The 18,795-nt window shown below is 44.9% G+C and overlaps 2 protein-coding genes across 2 annotated transcripts in view; one reads left to right on the top strand and one right to left on the bottom strand.

Moving 5' to 3' along the window:
- The window catches only part of tmtc3 (transmembrane O-mannosyltransferase targeting cadherins 3), a 73,789-nt gene extending 59,966 nt beyond the window's left edge, over nucleotides 1–13,823 (bottom strand). The window contains exons 1-4 of the mRNA XM_072435540.1: nucleotides 13,696–13,823; nucleotides 11,134–11,347; nucleotides 8,290–8,508; nucleotides 818–917 (exon numbers count right to left, since the gene is read on the bottom strand). Of these exons, the coding sequence (XP_072291641.1) occupies nucleotides 818–917; nucleotides 8,290–8,508; nucleotides 11,134–11,322 (508 nt within the window). The 5' untranslated portion in view covers nucleotides 11,323–11,347; nucleotides 13,696–13,823. The remainder of the gene's footprint in view (nucleotides 1–817; nucleotides 918–8,289; nucleotides 8,509–11,133; nucleotides 11,348–13,695) is intronic.
- Nucleotides 13,824–14,352: 529 nt separating this feature from the next.
- cep290 (centrosomal protein 290) overlaps nucleotides 14,353–18,795 on the top strand; it is a 119,492-nt gene continuing 115,049 nt past the window's right edge. The window contains exons 1-3 of the mRNA XM_072435548.1: nucleotides 14,353–14,496; nucleotides 15,840–15,917; nucleotides 17,234–17,303. Of these exons, the coding sequence (XP_072291649.1) occupies nucleotides 14,392–14,496; nucleotides 15,840–15,917; nucleotides 17,234–17,303 (253 nt within the window). The 5' untranslated portion in view covers nucleotides 14,353–14,391. The remainder of the gene's footprint in view (nucleotides 14,497–15,839; nucleotides 15,918–17,233; nucleotides 17,304–18,795) is intronic.

The following is an 18,795-nucleotide window of genomic DNA, read 5'->3' as shown; positions in this document are numbered from 1 at the left end:
CTCTTGCAATGGACGTAATGGATGGATACATTTGGACTTAATGTGCTTCAACCTTCTTTTCTTTGGACTCTAACCCTTCATCATTTTCTAATGATTATTATCTATATCATTTTTTAATTTATTATCTATATTATTATTATATGATGTATCCTTATAATACTTATTATCTATATTATCTATATTATTCTATTTTTTATTATTATTGTATATATTATTATTTATATTTAAGTTATTTCGTTTCATTCTGGTCCTAAAATTCTGGTTTCTAAAAAAAATGAAACTACAAAAAAGTGTATGTTGTGTGCGTTTCTTCTTTTCGTGTTGTTGTTTTTGATGGAGTTCAATGTTATTAGTTTATTATTATTATCGTTTATTATTATCATCACTTTTCACCAATTTATTCTATTCTTACTATTCATATTTACTTTGTTCCTTGTCATATACTTTTATTGGGTGAAAAATCATGAAAGAGCAAAAATATCAATAATACAAATTTGAAAAAGGTTATATTATATCATATATTATATCATATTACATTATATTATATCATATTATATATCATATCATATCGTATCATATTATATCATATTATATTATATCATATCATATTTATTTATCATGCATGATTTCTTTGCACTCTGGGGAACTCTCTTTCTCGAGCTGCAGAGAAACATTTACGACTCATTATTGACCACAAATGTCTTTTTTTGTGCCATTTTGTCACTGCAGCTCGTGTTTTTCTATCGTCATGGCGACGTCTCCTTCGGCAGTCACGGGCGAATCGCACTGTGAAACGCGCCGCGGCGACAGGAGTTACCTATGGCGTGGTCAGGGCTGGTGGACTTTGTGTAGGAAAGAAACGCCGCCAAGAGGAAGATGGAGGAGAGGAGCTCTGCACGGCCGACCACGCCCGTCACCTGAGAGAGAGAGAGAGCCAATCAGACGCCAGACTAGGGCGTTAGCGACTCTGCGGCGCTAGCAACTCTGCGGCGCTAGCAACTTGGCGCTAGCGACTCTGCGGCGCACGTTATATTGTACGCTTTTCTCATACTTACCATTGAACTACAAACAAGTACCGTATTTTCCGGACAATAAGTGGCACCTTTTTTCATAGTTTTGGCCGGGGTGCAACTTAAACTTATATTTATACTTATATACTTATTCATATTATTTACGTACATATTATTTGTTATTTTCACACTTGCAACCGCATTTCATACTCCAGTGCCACTTTTGGCCCGTGCGACTTATACTCCAGAAAATACGGTAATTTTGTTCATTGTAAACCGTAACGTTGATCCAAACCAGCTTAGAAAGAAACAGTTCCATCGACTTCTTGTTCAAAACTGGAAAACTAACAAGCCCCGCCTCTTCATAGCGATAAGCCCCGCCTCTTCATAGTGATAAGCCTCGCCTCTTCATAGTAATAAGCCCCACCTCTTCACAGCGATAAGCCCCGCCTCTTCACAGCGATAAGCCCCGCCTCTTCATAGTGATAAGCCCCGCCTCTTCACAGCAATAAGCCCCGCCTCTTCACAGCAATAAGCCCCGCCTCTTCACAGCAATAAGCCCCGCCTCTTCACAGCAATAAGCCCCGCCTCTTCACAGCAATAAGCCCCGCCTCTTCACAGCGATAAGCCCCGCCTCGTCATAGTGACATTTCCGTAACAGGCGGCAGACTTTCAATTACACGCTTTAGGCAACTTTTTAGAACTGTCACTCCGACTCTTCATTTTTCACATAATCACAGTTATTAGTGACAGTTCGGTTGAAAACAGTCATTTCCTGAGCGATTGAGCCTCAGTCGCAGTAAAATTCGAGGTTTACGTAACTCAAACCCGCGGGAATCATCTAATTACGACTTTGCTAAACTAATGACGGGGAAAGACCGTCGTAACAAGGTTAAACGCTCATAAAAGCTCCTCCGTCTCGTTTAAGAGCGGTTTATTCACAATGACGAGCGACAGCGCCAACTCTTCCGATGCATTGTGGGCTACGCTGACCTCTACAGATCGGCGCTGGACACTGCTCTTTGCCAGGTGCATTGTGGGAAGGTTGGAGGGCAGTCGTTTTCGCCCAGATGTGACAGACCTTGCAGCCGTTCAGTAAACGAGGGACAAAAGTCATGCATTTATGGACAAATTCAAACATGTGGAAGAAAAATGTTGTTTTTTTGTGCGCGTCATTTTTTGGACGAAATTGCAGACAGCGCGTTTCCTTTGTAGAACTCAGAGCTTTTGTTGTTCATCTTTTTGCCACTTGATGTAAAACGAAGCCAACAAAAGAAATGACACACAATTCAATAAACAGAACATAAAATGAAAGAACACACTAAAGTATGAAAGGACTCAAATATGGCATGTGTCCAGTGCTGGGAATGAGGCCGTTTAGATTTGCCGGCAAATAAGGCTGAACATAGCTTTTTTTAAGACACGTGGCAGTGGGGGATTTTTTGGGAGATTTTGTTATTGAAAGTAACAAATTTCCAGATAAAAAACTACAAAATAACTAGTTACGAACTCATTTACTTTTGGGGAGAAATATTGGGAAACACTGCGGGTGCCACTTGTGCCCAACACTGCGGGTGCCACTTGTGCCCAACACTGCGGGTGCCACTTGTGTAGGTCCCAACATGTTTAAATTGCCACAATGCAGTGGCTTAAGTGGCTTCAAAGAGACATAAATATGGATGTGAATCTGCAGAGGAAGGAGGACGATTGTTCAGTCTGAACACTAAACACTACAGAGTGAAACATGCTCCAGGGCGGCTCCAGAGCGGCTCCAGGGCGGCTCCAGGGCGGCTCCAGGGCGGCTCCAGAGCGGCTCCAGGGCGGCTCCAGGGCGGCTCCAGGGCGGCTCCAGGGCGGCTCCAGGGGTTTTTGGGAGGCAACTTACTGGTTGCACGTTTTTGGTGCAACAAAGTAAACCAGCTCTAATCATCCAAACGTGATAATGAGGCTCATGATAATGAGGCTCATGATAATGAGGCTCATGATAATGAGGCTCATGATAATGAGGCTCATGATAATGAAGCTCATGATAATGAGGCTCATGATAATGAAGCTCATGATAATGAGGCGCATGATAATGAGGCTCATGATAATGAGGCTCATGATAATGAGGCTCATGATAATGAGGCTCATGATAATGAGGCTCATGATAATGAGGCTCATGATAATGAAGCTCATGATAATGAGGCTCATGATAATGAAGCTCATGATAATGAGGCTCATGATAATGAGGCTCATGATAATGAAGCTCATGATAATGAGGCTCATGATAATGAGGCTCATGATAATGAGGCCCATGATAATGAGGCCCATGATAATGAGGCCCATGATAATGAAGCTCATGATAATGAAGCTCATGATAATGAGGCTCATGATAATGAAGCTCATGATAATGAGGCTCATGATAATGAGGCTCATGATAATGAAGCTCATGATAATGAGGCTCATGATAATGAGGCTCATGATAATGAAGCTCATGATAATGAGGCGCATGATAATGAGGCTCATGATAATGAAGCTCATGATAATGAAGCTCATGATAATGAAGCTCATGATAATGAGGCTCATGATAATGAGGCCCATGATAATGAGGCCCATGATAATTAAGCTCATGATAATGAGGCTCATGATAATGAAGCTCATGATAATGAGGCTCATGATAATGAAGCTCATGATAATGAGGCTCATGATAATGAGGCTCATGATAATGAGGCTCATGATAATGAAGCTCATGATAATGAGGCGCATGATAATGAGGCTCATGATAATGAAGCTCATGATAATGAAGCTCATGATAATGAAGCTCATGATAATGAGGCTCATGATAATGAGGCCCATGATAATGAGGCCCATGATAATTAAGCTCATGATAATGAGGCTCATGATAATGAAGCTCATGATAATGAGGCTCATGATAATGAAGCTCATGATAATGAGGCTCATGATAATGAGGCTCATGATAATGAGGCTCATGATAATGAGGCTCATGATAATGAAGCTCATGATAATGAGGCTCATGATAATGAGGCTCATGATAATGAAGCTCATGATAATGGGTTTGGGGTTCTGATGCGTGAAAATCGCAGGAAAAGAGATCTCTTGTTTGCTTCTAGAGCAGACGTTCCACTCGCACCCGAAGGCCACGTTCTGCAGCTCGACTTTCAAAGGCTGAAACGTCACATTCGATCCGCGTTAGAGAAACACAAACGTCGACATCTTTTGTCAGTTATGCAAATGGACTTCCTTCTGCCTCCTTGATACCATCATCTGTTCCTCATCATCTTCTGCCTCTGAAGTCCATCACTGCAGCGCCTGTTTTTAATCAACCGACAAGTCCAAAACAGCCCAAAGTAAACGACAACGGAATAAATACATCACTGCAGCTACTGTTGTTTTGTAAATGAAGTGTTCAGGAACATGCTCCGCCCACATACTCCGCCTCAGTGGTCTTCACATGCTCCGCCCACATGCTCAGCCTCAGTGGTCTTCACATGCTCCGCCCACATGCTCCGCCTCAGTGGTCTTCACATGCTCCGCCCACATACTCCGCCTCCATGCTCCGCCCACATGCTTCGCCTCAGTGGTCTTCACATGCTCCGCCCACATACTCCGCCTCCATGCTCCGCCCACATGCTCCGCCTCAGTGGTCTTCACATGCTCCGCCCACATACTCCGCCTCAATGCTCCGCCCACATGCTCCGCCTCAGTGGTCTTCACATGCTCCGCCCACATACTCCGCCTCCATGCTCCGCCCACATGCTCTGCCTCAGTGGTCTTCACATGCTCCGCCCACATACTCCGCCTCCATGCTCCGCCCACATACTCCGCCTCAGTGGTCTTTCACACTTATGGTCTTTCATGTGTTTAATCCTGTGTAATAAGCTCCAGATGAACCGCTTCTAGATGAACATCCCTCTCCTTCTCTGTGGTTCTCCTCCAGGTTTCTACTTTCTCCCACAGGGCTTTGTAGTTTATCCTACAGAAGGAGGGTCTGAGGACAGGGGGCGCTCTTCCTCACACACACACAGGGGGCGCTCTTCCTCACACACACACAGGGGGCGCTCTTCCTCACACACACACAGGGGGCGCTCTTCCTCACACAGACACAGGGGGCGCTCTTCCTCACACACACACAGGGGGCGCTCTTCCTCACACACACACAGGGGGCGCTCTTCCTCACACACACACAGGGGGCGCTCTTCCTCTCACAGACACAGGGGGCGCTCTTCCTCACACATACACAGGGGGCGCTCTTCCTCACACACACACAGGGGGCGCTCTTCCTCACACAGACACAGGGGGCGCTCTTCCTCACACCCACACAGGGGGCGCTCTTCCTCTCAAACAGACACAGGGGGCGCTCTTCCTCTCACACACACAGGGGGCGCTCTTCCTCTCACACAGACACAGGGGGCGCTCTTCCTCTCACACAGACACAGGGGGCGCTCTTCCTCTCACAGACACAGGGGGCGCTCTTCCTCTCACACACACAGGGGGCGCTCTTCCTCTCACACACACAGGGGGCGCTCTTCCTCTCACACACACAGGGGGCGCTCTTCCTCTCACACACACAGGGGGCGCTCTTCCTCACACCCACACAGGGGGCGCTCTTCCTCTCACAGACACAGGGGGCGCTCTTCCTCTCACACACACAGGGGGCGCTCTTCCTCACACAGACACAGGGGGCGCTCTTCCTCACACAGACACAGGGGGCGCTCTTCCTCACACCCACACAGGGGGCGCTCTTCCTCACACAGACACAGGGGGCGCTCTTCCTCTCACAGACACAGGGGGCGCTCTTCCTCTCACAGACACAGGGGGCGCTCTTCCTCACACAGACACAGGGGGCGCTCTTCCTCACACCCACACAGGGGGCGCTCTTCCTCACACAGACACAGGGGGCGCTCTTCCTCTCACAGACACAGGGGGCGCTCTTCCTCTCACAGACACAGGGGGCGCTCTTCCTCACACAGACACAGGGGGCGCTCTTCCTCACACCCACACAGGGGGCGCTCTTCCTCACACAGACACAGGGGGCGCTCTTCCTCTCACAGACACAGGGGGCGCTCTTCCTCTCACAGACACAGGGGGCGCTCTTCCTCACACAGACACAGGGGGCGCTCTTCCTCTCACTGCGGTTGTGATTTCGGGCGTTACAAAAATAAACTTTAGCTGTTCAGAAAGAGAGGAGATCAGTGACAGAGGAGCACATTGTTCGTCCGGGGCCCTTTAACGTTCGGGGCCCTTTAACGCTGCAAGCTGCACTCACACCAGATCTTAGAGTCAGATTAGAGACACAGGGCCAACTCTGAGGGGCCATTTGTGAAGCTAATCGGTCCCATTGACTCTCCGTGTGGGTTTGATGGGACTTTGTAACCGTAGAACAGGGACGTCTCCGCTTCAGTGGGATTCATTACACGTCCTGATTGGTGGAGGGGCCTTTGAGAATATAGAGTCTTTTAGAGATGACGAGCTCTGTGGAGCGGCGCAGCACGAGGGGAATCCAGGTCAAAACTACCACGTTTGACTGATAAAAAGCAGTGAAAGATGAATCCAGAACGGACTGGAGGAGGAACAGAGCCACTTTCTACTGAGAATGATAAAGAATCTGACATAAAACAGTTTGATGTTTCCATCCCTGCAAGAGTTATGAAGAGTATGTTGTTTTGTTTATCTACTAAGGCCGCAGTTATTTTATTACTTGGTTTACGGATTTTTAGATGAAATATATTGCACAGGCGGATGGGATATAAATATAAATATTGTTTCAATTTCAAAAGATGTTTTCTTCCGGGTTTGCCCAAAACGCAACACGGGAGGAGAGGGGGCGAAATTGCTTTACGCGCTCTTGTCTTTTGACTTCATACCGCTTTTTACATTTAATTTAATGCTATTTTGCTTTGTCGGCGGCATTTTATAAAAAAAATATAATAATTTATTTTATTTGTATTGTATAAATCAATAATCTAAGTGTGGCGTAAACCAAGTAATAAAATAACTAAGGCCTAATAAGAGCTCCATATTTTGACAGAGACAGGTCTTTGAACTGAACAAGACTGAATGAAAGCTCATATAAACGCTGATGTAGTGATTATGGATAAAACACTCTTTAAATCAAGAGTCACGTTGTAAAGTCACTAATGTTAGCGGCTAATGTTAGCCGCTTAGGCAAGGCAAGTTTATTTATAGAGCATATTTCATAAACAAGGCAATTCAAAGTGCTTCACAGCAGAAAACAAATTCATTAAAATCACAGAAAAATTACAGAAATCACAAAACAGTTTAGAGCTAAAAGAGAAGAGTGCAAAGACAATCATTTCAGTCCTGACTCTGGCACCAGCAGGAGGCCAATCTACTGGAGACAAACGCATGAATAAGTCTCGCCAAATCTGCTTTAGACACTATATTTCTGATTTTGCAGCTGATTAAAGTTCAAGTCTGAGTCCATTATTACCCCCAGATTTCTAACTTGGTTTGTAGGTTTTAGAGCGAGACTCTGGAGGTGACCGCTAACACTTTCTCTTTGTTTTGCCAAAGACAATGATTTCAGTCTTGTCTGAGTTCAGCTGGAGAAAGTCGTTTTGAAGCGACATGTTAACTATGTGAGTGATGAAGCTAACAAACTGTTCAGCACAGACTTTAGAAATCTGGAGGCTCACACATGGAGGCAGCTGTAGATGAACTCTGGTGATGATCTCATGGACAGTTTTGTCAGTTACAGGTGCAAAGTGAGTTAGCTCTAAGTGTCTTGGTGGTTTTAGGGTCATTTTTTGCATCGTGGGATTTATAGCATTTTTAATGCCCTGAACTTTGTCATTAAAGAATAATGCAAACTCATTACACTTGATGTGGAAATGAGTCCTAACGGCAGCTGAGCTGGAGGGTTTGTTCATCTGTTACTGTGGCAACAGGACATGCCAGATGTTACTTCTCGCTGTGTTACTTCAATTGCTTCCAATTATTTCAGAGAAATATCTTTCTCTAGTTCTACATAAAATGAGGTTGTACATGTTCAGTTTCACTTTGTAAATCTCTTTTTGAACCTGGAGCTTTGACTTGTGTCATTTCCGTTCGGCGACACATTTTCTGTGCCCTGAGCCAATCTTAAGATGAGAAAAGAGAAGCTTCAGTCATCTCACAGAGGAACAGTTCAAGAACAGCAGGACAATATTAAAAATAGACTTAAATCCAGCACCTACATGAATAACACCACAGATATCACTATATGACTGTAAACACCCCGAGAGCAGAAACATCAGGTCCACGTGTGGGCACTCACCGCCTCGGTGTGGATGGGGTGCACGGCGAAGAGCAGCGCTGCCACCAAACTGTACTTGTGATCCAGGAAGAGGCGGGACACGCGCAGGAAGAGCACGCACACCACCACGTGCAGCAGGACGTTCAGCAGGTGGTAGGACGCGGCGCTGAGCTCGCTCCACATGTAGTTCAGTCTGAAGGTCAGAACGGTCAGGGGCCGGTACGACTTGTGGCTGCGCTCCTGCAAACACGACAACACACACACCATGACGACACACACACCACGACACACACACCACGACACAAACACACCACGACACACACACACCACGACACACACACACCACGACACACACACCACGACACAAACACCACGACACAAACACCACGACACACACACCACGACACACACACCACGACACACACACCACGACACACACACCACGACACAAACACCACGACACAAACACCACGACACAAACACCACGACACAAACACCACGACACAAACACCACGACACAAACACCACGACACAAACACCACGACACACACACACCACGACACACACACACCACGACACACACAACGACACAAACACCACGACACACACACCACGACACACACACCACGACACAAACACCACGACACAAACACCACGACACACACACACCACGACACACACACACCACGACACACACACACCACGACACAAACACCACGACACACACACCACGACACACACACCACGACACACACACCACGACACACACACCACGACACACACACCACGACACACACACCACGACACACACACCACGACACACACACCACGACACACACACCACGACACAAACACCACGACACACACACCACGACACAAACACCACGACACACACACCACGACACACACACCACGACACACACACCACGACACAAACACCACGACACAAACACCACGACACAAACACCACGACACAAACACCACGACACAAACACCACGACACAAACACCACGACACACACACCACGACACACACACCACGACACAAACACCACGACACAAACACCACGACACAAACACCAGGACACAAACACCAGGACACAAACACCACGACACAAACACCACGACACAAACACCACGACACACACACCACGACACACACACCACGACAAACACACCACGACACACACACCACGACACAAACACCACGACACACACACCACGACACAAACACCACGACACAAACACCACGACACAAACACCACGACACAAACACCACGACACACACACCACGACACAAACACCACGACACACACACCACGACACAAACACCACGACACACACACCACGACACACACACCACGACACACACACCACGACACAAACACCACGACACACACACCACGACACACACACCACGACACAAACACCACGACACACACCACGACACACACACCACGACACACACACCACGACACACACAAACACCACGACACACACACCACGACACACACACCACGACACAAGAGTTTTCATAGGGTCAAATATGAGTACAACTTTAGAGCGTCTCATTTCCAGCAACGTGATTAGATGTGTTTTAATTATATGAATATGAATAATAAGAACCACATATTTTTCGACCTACAGCGTTAGACAGGATAATACTATTTATGGAGGAAATTACACTCCAAAGATCTCAGCCTTTGTGATTTGCTAAACGTGAACATTCACATGCCTTATTTTGAATGAATACACAATAATAGTTTCAGCCATATTTATGGCCACATTATTTATTATATTATATTCATTATATTTATTATATTTATAATATTTATTAAATTTATTTAATTTATGTTTTTTGTTTTAATTATTTAAATTGTATTTAATTTATTTTTTAAACTTAATTTATTAAATGTATTACATTTATTAAATGTATTATTTTCTACTGTAGCACTGCATTTCTCTATAGAATAATGTATGTGTGTGTTGATATTCGCCGTGGGAGATCTCTATATAAAAGGATAATGTCGTAAGTACCAGTATTGCTTTGGAGATGCAAAAATATAAATATATAATCAAGCATTCTATTAAATTTCTATTAAAACAATAAGAAATTGGTGCAAAAAGAGCTGATTAAAAATAAATAGGACAGAAGCGTCTTGTGTATGAAGTGATATTTCAGCACTTTTTGTGAATTTACTTGAACCGAAACCTAAAAGACACATTTGAACTAAATCCTGAAGCTTAAAAGGATTTGATTGATACAAAGTAAACTTCACTAGATTTACAAACATAATCAAATCGAGATCGCGAGTTGAACGGCGCCGTAAACAACAAAATAATACATGATTAAGCGACAGATATATGAATGCGATAATGTTGCCCAGCACTAATTTACTAATAAATAAATGTATATATAAAATGATAATATAAATATAAAATAATAACAACACTATAATTGTTTTAGTCTGTTTTGTTTTTTTGCTATAAAGTAAAAGTAAAATAGATACTATATTTTGGATTGTCATCAATAATACAACTTACCGTATTTTTCGGAATATAAGTTGCACCTTTATTCATAGTTTTAGTTATATTTATACATATACTCCGGAGCAACTTATGTGTGATATTATTTGTTATTTTCACACTTGCAACTGCATTTCATACTCCAGTGCCACTTATACGTGCTTTTTTCTTCTCTATTATGCATTTTTTGGCTGGTGCGACTTATACTCTAGAAAATACGGTATTTGTAAATATTCTCCACCAATAATCCCTCAGTCTCCATATTTCCACATTTTATTTTCACTGTACAATAATAATCCCAAACATAATGACTAGTTGAGTTAACGTAACGGTTCGTTACCTCGGCCATGGGCGTGCCCCAGAAGTCGTTCCGGAAGAGGTTCTTGAAGGGCGTGGCGGGTCTGAGGTCTTTGTTGTCGAGGATGGCCGACACGTCATCAAACACAAAGCCACAGGACAGAGTGTTCCAGTAGCAGCCCACCACCAGCCCAGCCAACAGAAGGGTCTCTCTCCACGACACGGCAGCCATGGCCGGGGCGAGGCCTCATCGAGCACTGCAGGGGCCCAAACACACACAGGGACATCACAGAGGGGCCCAAACACACACAGTGACATCACAGAGGGGCCCAAACACACACAGGGACATCACAGAGGGGCCCAAACACACACAGTGACATCACAGAGGGGACCAAACACACACAGTGACATCACAGAGGGGCCCAATGACATCACAGAGGGGCCCAAACACACACAGTGACATCACAGAGGGGCCCAATGACATCACAGAGGGGCCCAAACACACACAGTGACATCACAGAGGGGCCCAAACACACACAGTGACATCACAGAGGGGCCCAAACACACACAGTGACATCACAGAGGGGCCCAAACACACACAGTGACATCACAGAGGGGCCCAATGACATCACAGAGGGGCCCAAACACACAGTGACATCACAGAGGAGCCCAATGACATCACAGAGGGGCCCAAACACACACACAGTGACATCACAGAGGGGCCCAAACACACACAGTGACATCACAGAGGAGCCCAAACACACACAGTGACATCACAGAGGGGCCCAAACACACACACAGTGACATCACAGAGGGGCCCAATGACATCACAGAGGGGCCCAAACACACACAGTGACATCACAGAGGGGCCCAAACACACACACAGTGACATCACAGAGGGGCCCAAACACACACACAGTGACATCACAGAGGGGCCCAAACACACACAGTGACATCACAGAGGGGCCCAAACACACACACAGTGACATCACAGAGGGGCCCAAACACACACACAGTGAAATCACAGAGGGGCCCAAACACACACAGTGACATCACAGAGGGGCCTAAACACACACAGTGACATCACAGAGGGGCCTAAACACACACAGTGACATCACAGAGGGGCCCAATGACATCACAGAGGGGCCCAAACACACACACAGTGACATCACAGAGGGGCCCAAACACACACAGTGACATCACAGAGGAGCCCAAACACACACAGTGACATCACAGAGGGGCCCAAACACACACACAGTGACATCACAGAGGGGCCCAATGACATCACAGAGGGGCCCAAACACACACAGTGACATCACAGAGGGGCCCAAACACACACACAGTGACATCACAGAGGGGCCCAAACACACACACAGTGACATCACAGAGGGGCCCAAACACACACACAGTGACATCACAGAGGGGCCCAAACACACACACAGTGACATCACAGAGGGGCCCAAACACACACACAGTGACATCACAGAGGGGCCCAAACACACACACAGTGAAATCACAGAGGAGCCCAAACACACACACAGTGACATCACAGAGGGGCCCAAACACACACAGTGACATCACAGAGGGGCCTAAACACACACAGTGACATCACAGAGGGGCCCAATGACATCACAGAGGGGCCCAAACACACACAGTGACATTACAGAGGGGCCCAAACACACACAGTGACATCACAGAGGGGCCCAAACACACACAGTGACATCACAGAGGGGCCCAAACACACACAGTGACATCACAGAGGGGCCCAAACACACACAGTGACATCACAGAGGAGCCCAAACACACACAGTGACATCACAGAGGGGCCTAAACACACACAGTGACATCACAGAGGGGCCCAATAACACAGAGACATCACAGAGGGGCCCAAACACACACAGTGACATCACAGAGGGGCCCAATGACATCACTAAATTCCACTAAACTAAGCCTTCTGAAGTTGTGACTGCAAAGCTCCTTGAAACATGTGACCAAAACGCTCCCGACTGTGTATACAACACTATAAGTGTATACAACACTATAAGTGTATACAACACTATAAGTGTATACAACACTATAAGTGTATACAACACTATAAGTGTATACAACACTATAAGTGTATACAACACTATAAGTTTATACAACACTATAAGTGTATATAACACTTTAAATGTATATAACACTAAGTGTATACAACGCTATAAGTGTACTATAAGTGTATATAACACTATAACGCACCCGACTTTATGAATAATACGCTGCGGTTAGATTCCCAGTCAAACTAAGTGTCCTGCATCACATTCCTCGCCATCACTGGAGCTTTCCGCCTCAGTGACAGCTGCAGAGTCTCAATTCAATTCAAACTTGCACGTGGAGAATGTCCCCGCATGTTCACACAATACGGCAGATGCATCCTCCTTCTTCACAATCCAAAAACTCTCAACAGCTCAACGTTCGGCAGCAAACTCAGAAAACAACACAACGTGGGAAACTGAGTTTGTTTTACGACAAGGTGGCTAATTTTGTGGCTAACGCTAACTAGCATGTCGCCGGTTTTTTCCGCTCCAAAAAGCGCTCAAGTCGTATTTAGCCACGTTTAGCTCACCGCGTCGATCGCACAGTAAACGCGGGTGCGGGTCGATCCAATCCCACGTTTGGAAATGTTCAACGAAAGGTTAAATCGTGCTAGAAACGAAGCGGCAACATCTTTTTTCTTCCGAGAGACTACAAAGCGGGGCATTCGATCTTTTCCGGTTCAGAGGTCAGCGCGCTTGCTACGGAGTTAGCTTAGCATCGCTGCACTTGCACAAAAACACCCTTGTATTAAGTTATCAGTGCGTGTATGGTGATGGAATTGCAATGAGACGATTCGGATACTCAATTAAAACATGTTCTGTGTATCATATAGCATGTTTGTTGTGTTTTATTTCCATTTTGGACTATTTCTGACACCGGAAGTTGTAAAGACACATAGCGGCGCGGTTCCCTAGGCAGCGGCAGAAGCCCTGCCTGACTCCTCTCCCTTGTTTACATTCTACTCATGAATGTTACGGAACATTCTATAGATTCTGGGGCTTTTTTTATACATCTGCATTCAAACTGTGACCTTCTGTAAGCCGAGCACACTTTTCTAACTTCTCAGCGGACATTTTTGGACAGTAATTCAATGTTTTTTTTGACGTATAATCGAGTTACCAAAGCTACGACGCTATTTTACAAGAACTGGGATTTGCTGCAAAAAGAACACGATTGGAACAAGTTCACGTTTCGTGCATAAACGGTTTAGTTTAGTTCTGCAAAGATGACGGTGGCACTGGAGTGGGAGAGAGTGGACAGGTTTGACCCGCAGACTCTCCATGAACTTGAGAAAGAGCAGATGGAGGAGCTCGTTGACATGTTTGCTGAGGTAATGTCACGTTTTCACGCTTAAATACTTCTCTGCACTAGTATGTACTTTAATCTTACTGTGCGTATGACGGGTTTTTATGATGTTCTCCATTTGACCTTTTCTGAATTATATATATTGTTGTGAAAAGCACTATACTCCGTCGTACTATACAAATAAAGCTTACTTACTTACTTACTTACTTATCTGCTGTATTTTTACCTGTTGCAAATATAAATGATAGTTTCACACCAATTAAGTAGCCATTTGTGGAGAAAAGTGGAAAAATCTGATTCCCCCCACAAAATAAACTACTTTTTTGACCCTCTAAACATGAATTCAACAAAATAATGGTGTTTTGTTTTTTTGTTTTTTACCAAAAACAAAAGCCTCAGCTAGTGTTTGCTGGGTAATTTCCTGGTGTGTTGTCATCAATTACAAACAGGAAGTAATATTATAAAGCTAAACAATTTGCTATTCTGGGATATAATGTGTATAATTTTTTAGCAACAATTAAAATATCTTGATCTAAACTGCATTTTAGTTCAATGAGTCGTCCGACCTGTAGGGGGCGCTTTAACATGTGCTCTTACTGTTTTTAAAATGTTCCACAATCACCTGGGCCTGTGTATCCAGAGCTTTAGCTGCAGATAGTGTTTTATGATAGGGCGATGTGGTGATAAAGATCGAATCGTGATCTCATTCTCAGGACAATCTGCCATTTTTATTAAATCGACATATGAGTCAGTCTTTTTCTCTTGAAAGTGAAAAGTATGTCATGTTTGAGGTTCTAATACTGCACAAAACATTAATGGATCATAAAATTAACCCCAAAAGTGCAGAAATGTCACTTATACTTGTTGTTTTTGTCTTTTTCAGCTCATTTTTAACCATTTTAATAAACACAATACACTCTGTTCTAATGGAACATATTTCAGAACCAACAATTATGATGCGATTCATTTATTGAACATATTCACATATATTTCCCACTTCCATTGTGATCTGGCCCCAAGAAAATAGTGATTTTATTATTATTTTATTTTTTTACTTCAGCAGTGGTTTGTGGACATGAAGTATATTTATAGAGTGTATTTTGCTTTAAGTTTGTGCAGGATCCAGTTTAACAAAGAAATACATTGTTAAAATTGACTTCAGAATATCTTGGGCAATATATGGATTATTTGAGCCCAAATCAGAATATTTTTAATGAATGCTAAGTTTAGTCTTTAGCATCTTTAAATCTCCTTCATCACATTATAGAAGTGAAAGTCTGTGATTGGTGGACGATATTTGATGCGATCACGTAGACTGAAGTAGAACATTTAAATGCAACGTTTGTACAATATAATCTATTTCCACAGACGGAGGATTGGCAAGTGACAGACAAAGCTCCAAAGAAGATCACGCATGTTCTCCTCGTGCTTCAGGCTCTGCTCAAGGTAAAACAGGCTCAACACTTCTCATCTTTAGGGTTTTTGACATTTTTTCCCCTTTTTTTTCCTGGAACTAAAACTTAAACTTGACCTGTTTTTGGTGCTGTAAAAGTACGGTTCTGGTTCTTCAAGTTAGAACAAAATGTTCAATAGAAAGAATAACTTGATTCAATCAATTACAGACATAAAGGTATATACGTGAAAAAAGAAAGAAAAGCAAAAATATACAAATAAATAGATCAACAGGAAACAAATAGAAGAAGAAACAAAAAGAGAACACAACGAGATCAAAACAAGATCACGACGAGGTCACGACCAGATCACGACCAGATCACAACAAGAACACGACAAGAACACAACGAGATTACGACGATAACACGACGAGATCACGACGAGAACAAGACAAGAACACGACGAGGACAAGACAAGAACACGACGAGGACAAGAAGAGAACACGACAAGGACAAGACAAGAACACGACGAGGACAAGACAAGAACACGACGAGATCACGACGAGGACAAGACAAGAACACGAGGAGGACAAGACAAGAACACGACGAGATCACGACGAGGACAAGAAGAGAACACGACAAGATCACGACGAGGACAAGAAGAGAACACGACAAGATCACGACGAGATCACGACGAGGACAAGACGAGAACACGACGAGATCGCGACAAGGACAAGACAAGAACACGACGAGGACAAGACAAGAACACGACGAGATCACGACGAGGACAAGAAGAGAACACGACAATATCACGACGAGGACAAGAAGAGAACACGACGAGATCGCGACAAGGACAAGACAAGAACACGAGGAGGACAAGACAAGAACACGACGAGATCACGACGAGGACAAGACGAGAACACGACGAGATCGCGACAAGGACAAGACAAGAACACGACGAGATCACGACGAGATCACGACGAGGACAAGACGAGAACACGATGAGATCACAGATCACTACGAGGACACGACGAGATCACTACGAGGACAAGACGAGAACACGATGAGATCACAGATCACTACGAGGACACGACGAGATCACTACGAGGACAAGACGAGAACACGATGAGATCACAGATCACTACGAGGACACGACGAGATCACTACGAGGACAAAACGAGATCACAATGAGATCACAACGAGAACACCAAGAGAACACAAAACAAGCAGGGTCCGGTGAATGAGGAGGCCGCAAACATGAATGAATACAAAATCTTAAAGCAACAGCAGCAGAAAAAGTCAATTGTATTTAGTCCGTATCCCACGGTAACACTGAATGTGCCGGAACAACATCTATAATGTGTGTTTCAGATCAAGGACAGAGAAGTGGCCGTGTCTGTGAAGTTCATTGACGAGATGGTGGAGGAACACGCCAAAGCAGGTACGAGTCAGATCTGTAACATTCAGACACGCCAAAGCAGGTACGAGTCAGATCTGTAACGTTCAAGCACGCCAAAGCGGGTACGAGTCTGATCTGTAACATTCAGACACGCCAAAGCGGGTACGAGTCAGATCTGTAACGTTCAAGCACGCCAAAGCGGGTACGAGTCTGATCTGTAACATTCAGACACGCCAAAGCGGGTACGAGTCAGATCTGTAACGTTCAAACACACCAAAGCGGGTACGAGTCAGATCTGCAACATTCAAACACGCCAAAGCAGGTACGAGTCAGATCTGCAACATTCAAACACGCCAAAGCAGGTACGAGTCAGATCTGTAACATTCAGACACGCCAAAGCAGGTACGAGTCAGATCTGTAACATTCAGACACGCCAAAGCAGGTACGAGTCAGATGTGATACAAAAATGTGTGTTCACTTGTACAACCAAGTACAGATCACTCGTCAATCGATCGTCAATAACAGCATGACACATTTAGGACGCTGTGTTGTCATGACGAGTCCCGCTGCTGTCTCAGATCATGAGTCTGAAAGTGGGAGGAGCCACATTGCGGTAAAGTTAGCGTCATATTCACAGATTCGGACTTCCGAGGTCAATAGCTCCTCAACGCAAAAGTCTTTGTAGATCATGCACATATCAAAATACTCATATTTACACTCAAGTGACAACAACCTTTTTTTTAACAATCAGATGCGCATTTTGGGCGCAGCAAATTACACTGATCCGAATGTGCAGAGCCGTGACGAGTGCTTAGGGACCGTCATCAAATGTGCAGCCGGAGCAGAGACGAGTGCTTAGGGGCCGTCACCAAATGTGCAGCCGGAGCCGAGACGAGTGCTTAGGGACCGTCATCAAATGTGCAGCTGGAGCAGAGACCGTCTTAGGGGCCGTCATCAAAAAGTTAATTCTTTAAGAGGTTTTTCTTTGTCGGTGTAATCCCTCATTCGTCCAGGCGTGTTCCATAGTAGAAAAAGCTTCAGTTGTAGTCATCTGGACTCAGTTAGAAAAAATAGACCTAAATTCTTTTATTCTTTTATTATTCTTTTATTGCCGTCTCCATTAACTCCATCACCACCCCCACCCCTGCCCCCCCCCTCCCTGACCACCCACCCTTCCCTCCCCTCACCACCTTCTCCTCTGTTAACTCCTCTCATATCATAGACCTCATCACCGCTTCCAAAACCACCACCTGCTCTCTCGACCCCCTCCCAACGACTCTAACCAAGGCTTGCCTCCCTGCTCTCATCCCCCATCTCACCACCCTCTTCAACCAGTCTTTATCCCTCGGCCATGTTCCTTCCATCTACAAACTGGCCTCCATCATCCCCATCCTCAAAAAACCCACCCTAGACTCCGCCAACCTCTCCAACTACCGCCCCATCTCCAACCTGCCGTTCCTCTCAAAAACGCTGGAACGCATCGTCGCCGCCCAACTTCACACCCACCTCCAGTCAAACAACCTCTATGAACCCC

Source organism: Eucyclogobius newberryi, unplaced genomic scaffold (assembly GCF_026437365.1).
Source record: "Eucyclogobius newberryi isolate DKJ021-1_F unplaced genomic scaffold, fEucNew1.0.hap1 SCAF_7, whole genome shotgun sequence".
NCBI lineage: Eukaryota > Metazoa > Chordata > Actinopteri > Gobiiformes > Gobiidae > Eucyclogobius > Eucyclogobius newberryi.
This window is presented reverse-complemented; position numbering and strand designations above follow the sequence as displayed.